The sequence below is a fragment of the Euwallacea similis genome, chromosome 18 (assembly GCF_039881205.1).
Source record: "Euwallacea similis isolate ESF13 chromosome 18, ESF131.1, whole genome shotgun sequence".
Taxonomy (NCBI): Eukaryota; Metazoa; Arthropoda; class Insecta; order Coleoptera; family Curculionidae; genus Euwallacea; species Euwallacea similis.
The window spans coordinates 1,539,060-1,550,692 of NC_089626.1; the positions used below are offsets into that span (position 1 = coordinate 1,539,060).

Genomic DNA, 11,633 nt, shown 5'->3' on the forward strand with positions numbered 1-11,633 from the left:
AACACCCTGTATAAGTCAGAAATCAGTAAAGACAGGTGCAGCTTTAAAGTGGTTGTACTTTGCAGAGGTTTAAGATCAAAGGGATCATTTATACCCGGAAATATTATATTTGCCATTTTGTATGAGAAGCTTTATAGAACATATTTTGTGTCTCTGGAAAATTATTTGCCTGCACGTTTCCTGGATATCTTTTCGAATCCTCATTTCATTGTTATCTATTGAATTTTTTAAATCAATTCTTGAACCTTTCAATAAAATTTCCAAAGAATCCGAAGAAGGCTTAAGATTAGGAAATGCAATGCCCTGCATTTTAAATATTCTATAATCAGTTTTTAAGTTTTTGTATAATATCATGCATCACACATCAAAATGGGCTCACTTTCAAAGTAATCAAAAATTTAATAAATGTTTAAATATCGAGATAATAGAACGTTTTTAATATACGTCTATAGTCGGCTAAAAGAGTGTTATAAATTGATTTTTTTTATTTCAGCTTTTAGGCTTTTTATTCTTGTCGTCTTCTGCTTGGAGAACTAATATTACTTATGAATCGCATCACCCTATATATAGGATTTTACTTGTCATTACGATTTCAAAAACCTATTTTCACGGTTATTGTTCCTAATTAATCACATTTTTATTTAAAGCGTAGTACCTACCACCATCAACATTCAGAACATTGCTGAAACTCAACGACCAACCACAAATCCACTCGTGTGTTTTCGTTTTTCTACTACTCAAAATGAACTTCTTGGGTAAATTTTTGGTAAGTTTATTAATGTGAATGCATCTTTAAACTAAATACTAAACAATTGTTTAGACAATTCTGGTACTCATCAACATCGTGACCTACGTCACCTCTGATCCGAACCCGTATCCAGAACACCATGGCGAAAGAGATCACCGTGGAGGAAAAGAAGGAGGGCATCGTGGAGGTTTTGGACAAAGATTTGGTTAGACTTACTCTTTCAAACTCAGAAGAGTACCAAATAAATTGTTATTTATTTTACATTACAGGGCACGAGGGAGGATTTAGAGGTGAAAGACATGGTGTGGGTCATGGTGAAGGACATCGAGGATAGTTCCCAAGTTTATTTTTTGTAGTAATCGCTTCTAAATAAACTTTGCATTATGTAGTTATGTTTGAAGTTTTATTGTATCCTGCCACTAAAAGTACGCAATGTTCTTATGAAACAGACCACTATAAATCAGTTTTATCAGATCTAAGAGGAGACAGAGTTTTCAGCATTCTTGACGTTTTTACTTAAAAAAAAAACTACTTCAATGATAATGGTGGTACCCAGAACATGAACGTATTTTTTACATGTATATCGTCCTTAACTATAATCTCGTTGAAAGTCTGAATATAATGGCCACCCTGTATACCTTAACAGCTCTCGGAAACAATTTTTCCAAAGAAGGTTGAAATGAATGAGACGCAATTGCCCTGCATTTGAGATATTTCAGAATTAAATTTTGAACTATATTCAAAGCATTATATTCTCTCTCTTTCTGCTTTGAAAACTAACATCAAGTATCACTCTGTATGTGGAAATCCACAAATAATTACCAATTCAAAAACCTTTTTTTACAGTTATTGTTCCCAATTAAGTACGTCTATTTAAACTATAGTACCCACCACCATCAACATTCAGAACACTGTTGAAACTCTACCAACACAGAACCTCAGATCCATTGGTCTGTTTCAGTTTTCCTATCGCTCATAATGAACCTCTTGGGAACATTATTGGTAAGTTTTCTTATATGAATACACATCCAGAAACCAAGTATTAACCAATTACTTAGACAATCCTCGTACTCGTCAACATTGCAACCAACGTCACCTCTGAACCTCATCCATACCCAAACCACCATGGCGAGGGAGGTGATCACCACGGAGAAGGTGGGGAGCATGGAGCTTTTGTACAAGGATTTGGTTAGGCCTGTTCGTTCAAAGTTATGAGAACACCCAGTAAATTGTATATTATGCATTTCAGAGCATGAAGGAGACGACGGACATGGTGAGGGTCATGGTGAAGGGCATTAAGGATAGTTCTTGAATTGATTTATTGTTGTAATAGATTTTAAATAAACTCTGCATTATGAAGTTATTTTATGGGTTTTATTGTACTATCACTAAAAGTCTTGCAAGTTTCTTTCTCGGTAAGTTCAGTATTTTCAACTTTGCTGACTTCTGTCCCAGAAACGAATCCTGAATATCACCATGCAGGTTATAGTTGGACCATGGAGGATCGGCATGAAGAATTGACTGGCAAAAATCTATATCTAGTTAGTTAGTGCGTACACCCCACATTTTAATTTCTAATTACCTCGTTGGTTTACCATTACAGGAAATCTAAAGCGAGCAATTAAAAGGGAAATGCTTCAAGGAATTCAACGTAGAGGATATCATCAGGGTTAATTAATTTCCATATCTTAGTAATTTATGTTGAATAAATAGATTAGAAGTGAACATTTCAGTTTCATTCAGAAATGAATACTTTAAGCCCTGGGACAATATCTCAAAGAGCACTTAAAGCGACCCAATAATCTATTCATAGCCACCTACACAAAACGAGTTTTGTGCCCCATTTTCACACTACATGGAATTCCCATTGATGAGTACTACATATCATGGGCTGGTCCTTTGATGACATATTGCAGTTCGATAAGTTTATCTCGGCAAGTATATCAAAGGACTATTGAACCATTCGTTTTAGTTATACGGATGGCAATGTTGAAAAGGATCCGTGTTGGAATTGTGATAATGTTAAATATAAGGTCAATATAAAAAAATGGTATATTCATGTCTTATCTCCTGACTTCGTTCTCGCTATCTAGTAAAATAACAGGAAACTTTCCATCTATATATCCAGATATCTGGCTTTCATCGTCACTATTTTTGTCTTGAGTATGACCTTCTGATTTACGATTGAAGCCATGTCTCTCACCTTCGTTTCCATTGCCTAAAAATACTTTTTTAATTACAAAAAACTGTGTTCGGTAAAACAATACCATGGTGGTCATGGTGGGGACGATATCCTCGGCGATGAGGTTTAAACTGCCCAGGAGGCGGACCTGAAGGACCTTCCATCACCTTAAATCCAGGGAAGTCTGATGGAATCAGCCATCCAGGACGACGATCTACAAAAAAACAAACTGAGCCTGATTCTAAACCTCAAGGAAATCTCACTCTTAACACGGCGTGGGGGGCCTCCAAATACAGGGGGTGGCCCTTCAAATTTAGGGGGTGGTCCTCCAAATTTAGGGGACGAATCTCCGAATTCTGGAGTAGGGCCTTCAAATTCTGGGGCAGGGCCTCCATGGTGAGGCGGACGACCTCCAAATTGAGGAGGTGGGCCTTCTGGTTGGAAATGGCGACCTCCAAATTGAGGGGGCGGACCTCCATGTTGAGGACGACGGCCTCCGAAGTGAAGCGGCAGGCCTCCAAATTGCGGAGGAGGTCCGCCAAGTTGCGGAGAGCGACCTCCAAATTGGGGTGGGAATTCTTGTAAGTGTCCTAGCTCAGCTTGTTGTTGAGTGGGAGTATACTCGATCGTGACATCAAACTTCTGACCGTTTTGAATCAGGTCTTTGCCCTTGATTAAAATTCTCTCGGCGACGTTGCGTAGGTTTCCCAAATTCAGCAATTCCAGAGGAATGTTGGTTTCGATTAGGGATTCCACTTGGGTTTGCCGTTTACTTTGTGAGGCTTCTACTCGTGGGCAATCTAGAAAATAACTTAGTCGCATGTCTTTTCCAACAACATACCGATAGAGATTGCTGTAAATTGCACATTCCGCCTTCTTAGAAACTATTTTGTATTGGCTATACAATGCATATAATACAAATGAAAGCTGATTTTATGGATTATTCTAAGACGAAAATGCTATATCAGCGCATGTTCTAAAATGAGTAGTTTCACAGACACTAGGTGTTAAATATTAAGAGCAATAAAATATTTCTCTTCGCATTTTCAAAATGGCGCAATATATTTTACTGAAACTCGGTATATCTACACAGTAGTCCTAGCAATACATTTCCTTTCTATTTAAAGAAAAATGCTGTAACCATAGACGTGCATAGGGGTTACTACATTAATTTGTATAGAGGAATAGGGGGTACGCCACTGGTATTTTCCAAATTAGATACATTTTTTTAAACAACCGATTCAAAATGCACCAAAAATGTCGCGGGTGTTTTTTTGAGATGATAAATCGTTTTTGAGAAAAAAAAATGCCCCGTTGAAAATCCATGCGGAAAATAATATCAAATTTGTTAAAGAGATATAGCTGGCCATACACAACAAATGAAGTATTACGTACGTACTCTGTTGCCATTTTCACAATTTCTTGTTGCTTTCACATTTATTATATTTTGAAAATAAAAAATACTTTGTTTTTCTTAATATTTAACACCCTGTACCTCGGAAACCACTCAGTTTAGTACATAAGTTTATAAAACATTTTCGTCTTAGAACAACTCAGAGAATCAGCTCCTTAAATATCGGAACACCCTCAGAGACCACCCTGTACATTCTATTACACACATTCTGTTTTAAAAACAATTTTGTTTTAAAAACTTAAATATGGGATGAGAGATTGGGTGTTGAAAATTATCTTGCATCTTGACAAAAACTGAATTATTTCAAAAACTGCTAGAGTTAGATACCATAAACCTTAATACAACTTAATTTTATTTTAATGGTTGAGTTCAAAAATTATATAATATACAGGGGATCCCATTTAAAAAAATGCAACTTTGATCAATTACATGTGTTTGGGACACTCTGTATACTTTGAAAATAATTTTAAAATCTAGCTCTAGTTAGTCTGTATACATCTCAAAAAAGAAACGGTTAAAAAATCTCTTGGCTTTGTCATGAGATTCCGAGGCGTTACTCGTGGCCCACTCTGTATAGAAAAAAACCCTCTACTTGGCACATTATTTCAATAAGGACTAAAATATTTTTTCTCGTGGTAATTGCGCTTTTTTTATCAAAGACCCATCATCAATCCGCTCCCTTATCTGCCCTTAAATCGGCTGGTCACATGAGGGACGTTCAGAAAAAATGAGATATGTATGTGGAATTGATCGCCGAGATCAGCAATATTTGATATGCGGATAGGCAGGTAGCAGATAGGCATTATGCTTGATTAAGCATAGAATTCAATTCAGCTCGCTCGGTGAATTACACGGTTATATGTTATATGTATTTGCCTGTTAGCTTCCCAATTAGCTGCCATAAATTGAGCTATATCGCACGGTAGTTAACCTCTATATATTAGCAATTACACATTGAGATTGTGATAAAATGCCAAATAAATTTTGTTAAATTTGCCCGCTAAAAACTCACCTTTCAAGTAATACAAACAAATACCTAAAATCACTAATCGATGCATTATTCAATTAAAAACCACAAGAACTGTAGGTAAAACCTCGAGAGAGCAGTATATTTGGCCGGCTGTTGTGCGCGTATATGTTTTATTATTCCCATGGAAAAACCAGTTGGCATCATCCAAAACTTGCGTTAATTATACACCTCAGTCTGAGATTTATAAATTTATTTTTATTGCCATTAACCGATTTTTAACAAGGTTAGACGCCCATTTAAGTCACTTTGCTGTAATTGCCTTGTAGCTTTACGCGAACCCTCCTTAAATCTCACTTTGATACGTCTAATGAACAAAGGGCCGTAAATCCATCATTGAAACCGCAAAACTCAATGAGGCAGACATTTTGAGCTATAAATATTACCACTCGGGACCATTAAAAACGGACTCGCAAATAAATGGCACATCATTCAATGGATACATGATGTATAGCTGCATCCAGAGATAAGCCGTTGAAATCCATTTTCTTTAATCTTCAACTAAGGCAGGGATAGACCAGATTTCATATGCAGTCCATCATCCCAGGGGACATTCATTATATCCAGAGCCTATCTATTAGAAGGGAGTTTTATGATTACGATCAATCTTAGTAATTGTGTTGCGAGACATATATCTTGGAGCATCGCAAAACTTCCAGCCTACGTGAAACTCCGGAGGATTTTAATTTTGTTTTAAGTTTTTGATGGTTTAGAGAGCTCAAAAGTTAGGGCCCTAGGTTTAATACTATCAGATAAGACGGAATTTGCGATGACGACCCAGTTTAAAACGATAAAAATCGAGTTTTGTGCGACAAATACACTAAGACAACTCGTAACTTCCTATTTTAGTTATTTATTTCTATAGCCCCCTCGACGCAGTTAAGTAAAATCTTTAACAAAAAATCGTTGCAAAACAACTCTTATTATATATATCTTTAATACTATGGATTATGAGCAGTGTAGGTGGTGATTTTCCCATTGTCGTTGATGGTGGTGGAAGCCTCCCTGAAGGTTTGGGGCTTTCCGTCAATGTTAGTGCTCACACTCTGGCTTGAAGAAACCACACTCTTAAATCCTTCTTCTCCCCCCAAAGGGCCTCCAAATCTGGTGTTTACGTTGGGAGCATTCTAAAACGAAAAAGAAATTCATGCGCTGAAATCCCTCCCTCTTCGTTGATGATAGCTTCATCTAGCACTCAGTACTGTGTAAGCCGAAGTGATGCAAGTGTCTTTGCTGGTCACTCGATACTTCTGCTTCGCACTCATTTCCCTATTATTACCTTTGAAAGGGCGTTCTTAAGAAGAAGTAGAGATTTGCATAAGCACTTATCGCGGATTTCTCTGAGCTTGCAAGGGCCCTAAAGTAATTAACCTTTCTGATTTATTCGCCATTTATTGGGCCCTAATTTGCGCTTAGACCGTTTAACTATAATGAAAAGAGGCACTACCTGCAAGGAAAATGCGCTCGATTTTTTTTCAGCTTACGCCCCATTGTTCTTTAAAATCAATTCAGGAATTATTGCTTTTGCGTTCGTGATCAAAAACTAACAGACAAAGCCTGATCTTGTTTCTTGGAAATGTAAATCTAATTAAAGTTTTAATTGCGAAGAGCTGGGGCTTAAAATACGGTTCAATTAATATTTAAATGTCTCTTTATCTAAGGGATAACTTGCCGGATTTTCAGGAAACACTGCAACCATCTGATGACCCCCTCCAGGTCCTATGGAGCCACTTGCTAAAGCTGCCCCAGTGCCCTCTCCTAAAGGCCCGGAGAATGAGAAACTATTCCCATCAGGACCTGCACAAGAAGACTCCATGATCGAACGCAATATCTCTTGAAAACTCATTCGTACCAGTGAAGCCTCCTCCGTAGCCTCCAACAAACCCTCCTCTATTTCCTAACCCAAATCCTCCTCCATAACCTCCAGCACCATGACTGCAAAGAAGTCGACGTTGAGAAGAGAGTTCTGTAATATTTTCTTCAACATTTTAATATCGAGAAAGAAGTTTTAAAGGTTGAGGTATTTGGCAATGTCGGGTAACCGTAAATGAGCTGAGTCATCAAGAGCATGTTGTATGTGGGTCAGAGACGTCGAATATGCGCCGCTTTGTGATCGAATTAATGGAGTAATTTTAATATAATACCGAAAGATGACGAGCTTGTCTTGTCAACCATGACCAGCCCAAATATGTAACTGTATATTATTCTGTGGGTTGTATCATAAGAAACTGCACTCGGGTACCATTAAATATAAATTTAAACCAACTAATCTCAAAAAGGAATCTTTTATTCCCTGCTATGGATTCAATTATGGAATGGAAATGAATTTTTGCATTTGTCGTTTGCTTTGAAAGTCCGATGGGATAAGTTGACAAACGGCATGTATTCAGAATGCAATCATTACTGCAAACCACGCAAACAATATCGGTTCGGCGCTATTGCGCACAAATTATGATCATTGATTCACTAACAACAAAATAGCAAAAGGTAAATTTGATTCTTGCACAAACTTGAACAAACTTTACATTTATGTTGTTATTGATTTGTGTTTTGCGTGGGCTTCCGACGGTACGAATTTATAATTCGAGGGATCCAAACTGGGGGGGGGGGGGGGGGGGGGGGGTCCCAGTTTATGCGAAACCGGTTGAATAGAGCTAAAATATTCTTGCCGCACGAAGTGAGGGGGCATAAGGTAAATCAAATGCTTTGCACGATTAAATTAGGGAATTTCAAAAATTCTGCTTTTTTTTAATTTTTGGAAATAACGCCCCCCAAAAATTAAAAAAAAGAAGAATTAACAATTCACCTCAAATGCATAAAACGTAAAATGATTGCAGCATCGAAGTGGATCGTTCCAAACCAACTTAAATACAGACTCCCTGCTATAAACCCGCGAATAAACTTGAACTAGTTTATTTCCTATTAATACATACCAACCTCCATACTCGCTCCTAGTGCCCCGCTCCGTTTACGCGCACACGCACATTATATTTCCCGTCAAAATGTTATTTTAAGTTCACACTTCGCTTACCTATCTGCAGCTGTTCCTGGAACTGCACTGGCTCCCGTGGCTGACACAGCATTTGAAGGTGCTTGCGCAAGAGTTTGCAACCTTAAATAATAGGCACATTCTAGCAAACTAATACATACAACTGACGTTAGAAACAATGTTGTTTATACAGCGAGGAATGTTATTTACGACATAATTTCTAGAAAAGCCTTAGTACTTACTGAATGTATGAGGCCTGCGCATTTGCGCTTGCTCCAAGACTAGATGAGGCATAGGAATAGGTAAAACCTCCACCACCACTGAAGAACAACTAGCTTTTTATGGAAAATTATCAAGGAATTAGTGGATTTGAAGGTTTTATTGTGTCCACATGCTGTTTTAACCGCGACATGCCAGGTCAACGCCATTTGTTTAAAAATTTATTTAAAACAATTCCAAAGCAGTTCGCAATGGTTTCCGTAACTCGATAGTCAATGATTACTTAAACCAGTGTTTTATTTTGTCGAAAACTGTCTTATTGCAGCAAAACTCTGAAGATAAACTCATAGACCACCATATCCCATGGGCTCTTAAATTCCGTGTATACTGTGCGATTTCAGCGTGGGGGCCCATCTTCTTGCAACACATTTGCATGTTTTCGTAGTCAAAAGTTCTGTGCAAACGAAAAGAGCTCGGAATGATATAGAATTTACCTGTTAATGTGCAATAAAATTTTACACCTAACACGTAAATCTTTTCAGTGCTGGATCTTTTCATTCCAGCTCCTGGCTCGCACATTCCGCCTATTGACGTGCGCACCTATTTGCCTGTTTGGCGATGTTTGTTAAACGAGAGTTAGTTGTATAAGAATAGAGCTGATATGAGGAAAAATGAGTACGTGCATTTAGAAAGTTAAACTGAGCAGTAAGAGTTAAACTTAAGTAGAAAGTGTAATTTAACCCAAAAACTTTTCTTAACAAGGTGTGCGACATTATTTCAACACGTGAACGTATACAAACAAGAAATACCGAAGAACAAACTCGAAACTCAGACCAGTTGAGATTACTTAAGCTTTATTTTCCTTGTTAGCGGGGAATTTCCAGAACCTATAAAATCTGTTTGTCACCCTCTAGAGAAAGAATTCTGCTCGGGAGCTGAACTAAGTATACCTGCCTTGAAGTTTTAAGTGCTCTAGACAACTGAATGAACAAAAAGAATCATTTAAAAGTTTCGTATATTTATAGAGCAGGGTCTTTTTAAACCCCTCTTGACCTATCGCGATTGGAAATTCCCTGGAAAAAAGGGATTTCTGATTGATATGCCCGAGGGCGACATAAGCTTTTAATTTTCCAATTCCTAAAAAGGCGTCTAATTAAATCCACTTTCGCAGCTGGTGTTAAACGCGGCCCGACACTTCTCCAGCTGCTATCCTTATGCATAAAGCCTAGTAGCCAGATATCCAGTTTCCGAGAAAAAAAAGCGAAAAGGCACCCAAGGAACATTATCCCTGCTGCTAAATCTAAATTCTTACTGTCGAATGAATTCGTGATGTTGCCTGTTCAACTGCTCGAAAAACGAGGAGAAGTCAAATTGCGGAATAAAAGGTGCAAAGGAGGCAATATTTCCTGGAGGCAGGCCACCAGCTCCAGAAAAACTCCCGGCGTAGCCGTACGAGTTCCCCCCAGTTCCTGTAGATGTTGTTCCTTTGCCTATATCATTTCCGGAATATGATGATTCTGCGAACAATAGGAAAATAACCTGCTTATTATAATACAGCGATTTTACCATGAAATTTGAATAAATAATTAAGTATTCATTCTCAAGGACGGACATTCAATGAAGTATTTTCATTCCACAGCTCTCATTCTGTGATAAAAATACTCTTACATACATATATAGTGATGCTTCTAGTTAACCGAGTCTGCGCAGACGCCGATGGCGGGTCCTGACCAGCGGTGAACTTGCGCCATTATACTATGTTCCACCCTATTGTGAATATTAAGCTGAAATTCATGCTATTTAACTAATATGCGAGCACTTCCCGACCCACAGTCTAATACCAGCATTGAACGCGCGTTCTCTGCGTGTCATGAGGTCTGGAATCTAGGAAAATAACTAATTTTTGAGCCTGCTTTAGTGAGTTTTGTACCAATAAAAATATAATCCTTCAGCTGGAAGGCCACATCTGCCCTTACAGTATTATTCCGAATATTAAGTAGGTGCCTGGCTGAAACTGCCCCAAATTAACGTGCCCTCATCAATCTATGAAAGGTTCGCCTGGGTGGGTATTAACGTGCTTTGAAGACGGCAATGTTGTGGGCGATTTTAATCTTCGCAGGAAGTTTGAACCGAAAGTTACCTCGACGTGCCTGGTCCGGAGAAATATTGAGTGCATTAGTAGCAAGGGCTCTAATGCATCAGTCGATAAGAGTAAAGAATTAAAATATATGTCCAGGTAATTATACGCCTTAATGATGGTTGTACGTTAGAGATTATCGTAACAAGCATGGTTTAAAGTATCTTCCGTACAATGAAAAAATCTCTGCAGGAAATTGATTTTGCGGGATAATTAAGATTTATTATACTATACGATGTACGTATAAAAATATCGTGACGATCGTTCGTGCTAACTCATTTTCCTAACAACCTAAACAATTTAACCGTTTCTTGGTAAAGCTCTGCGGTAGTAATTAAATCCAAGGAAACGAAGATTTTAGCAGAAATTGAGTGGCCGCCCTGAGGGAATATGTTCAAAGCATCCTTGACCGTGTGTCCAACCCACGCCATTAACATTGAAAAGGCTAATCCCAAGTTACAACAATATGAATATTTTTTTCCATACACTTCGGTACGTGTCGAGAACCTTGGCCTCGCTTATCGAAGAAAGAGTAGACCAACGAGGATGCATCTGAACACCAGCAATAATCAATTATCCTAATTAAAATTTACCAGAATAACCAGGTTTGGCATCGCAAAATGCAAACACAAACACAAACAAAAAAATCATAGTAATCAGCACAACAAAAACTGTAGAAATGATTCGATAATGCCAAAGCCGGCAACTCTTATGCAGGTATGTTTATTTAACAGTGGCGTAGTGTGTGTTTGATTCTTTTCCCACATACAGCAAAGAGGGGGGACCGTTAATATGTTTTTACTTTCGAAGAACCGACCCAACCACATATCACAAATTTTCGAAGCATCAGAAAATTAGTTGTCCTGTAAGTCCCCTCCATGTGAGAAACCTGTTTGAAGTGAAGGTTTCATTAGCGG

General features: G+C 38.1%; 2 protein-coding genes and 2 long non-coding RNA genes across 6 annotated transcripts; 2 read left to right on the forward strand and 2 right to left on the reverse strand.

Annotated features, from left to right (window-relative positions):
- The first annotated feature begins 569 nt into the window (after positions 1-569).
- On the forward strand, positions 570-1,140 carry LOC136414805 (uncharacterized). Its single transcript, XR_010752565.1, has 3 exons — positions 570-766; positions 821-953; positions 1,018-1,140. It is a non-coding gene; the product is annotated as an uncharacterized lncRNA (long non-coding RNA).
- Positions 1,141-1,649: 509 nt separating this feature from the next.
- LOC136414708 (uncharacterized) lies at positions 1,650-2,111 on the forward strand. The gene is made up of 3 exons (XR_010752555.1): positions 1,650-1,750; positions 1,807-1,936; positions 1,998-2,111. It is a non-coding gene; the product is annotated as an uncharacterized lncRNA (long non-coding RNA).
- Positions 2,112-2,493: 382 nt separating this feature from the next.
- LOC136414699 (proline-rich protein 2-like) lies at positions 2,494-5,555 on the reverse strand. Its single transcript, XM_066398870.1, has 4 exons — positions 5,357-5,555; positions 3,194-3,730; positions 3,016-3,144; positions 2,494-2,966 (listed from the first exon to the last, which is right to left on the reverse strand). The coding sequence occupies exons 1-4, from the start codon at positions 5,400-5,402 to the stop codon at positions 2,812-2,814; spliced, it is 867 nt and encodes a 288-aa protein (XP_066254967.1). The 5' UTR covers positions 5,403-5,555; the 3' UTR covers positions 2,494-2,811.
- Positions 5,556-6,208: 653 nt separating this feature from the next.
- Positions 6,209-11,478, reverse strand: LOC136414700 (uncharacterized). 3 transcript variants are annotated; one of them, XM_066398871.1, is made up of 7 exons: positions 11,310-11,478; positions 9,892-10,096; positions 8,603-8,680; positions 8,403-8,483; positions 7,224-7,306; positions 7,044-7,168; positions 6,209-6,498 (listed from the first exon to the last, which is right to left on the reverse strand). In XM_066398871.1, exons 1-7 carry the CDS (start codon positions 11,365-11,367, stop codon positions 6,313-6,315), a joined length of 816 nt encoding a protein of 271 aa, XP_066254968.1. In that variant the 5' UTR covers positions 11,368-11,478; the 3' UTR covers positions 6,209-6,312. The 3 variants fall into 3 exon arrangements, with proteins under 3 accessions (XP_066254968.1, XP_066254969.1, XP_066254970.1); XM_066398872.1 differs by lacking the exon at positions 8,603-8,680 and having other exon boundaries at positions 11,310-11,465; XM_066398873.1 differs by lacking the exons at positions 8,403-8,483; positions 8,603-8,680 and having other exon boundaries at positions 11,310-11,471.
- Between the last annotated feature and the right edge of the window lie 155 nt (positions 11,479-11,633).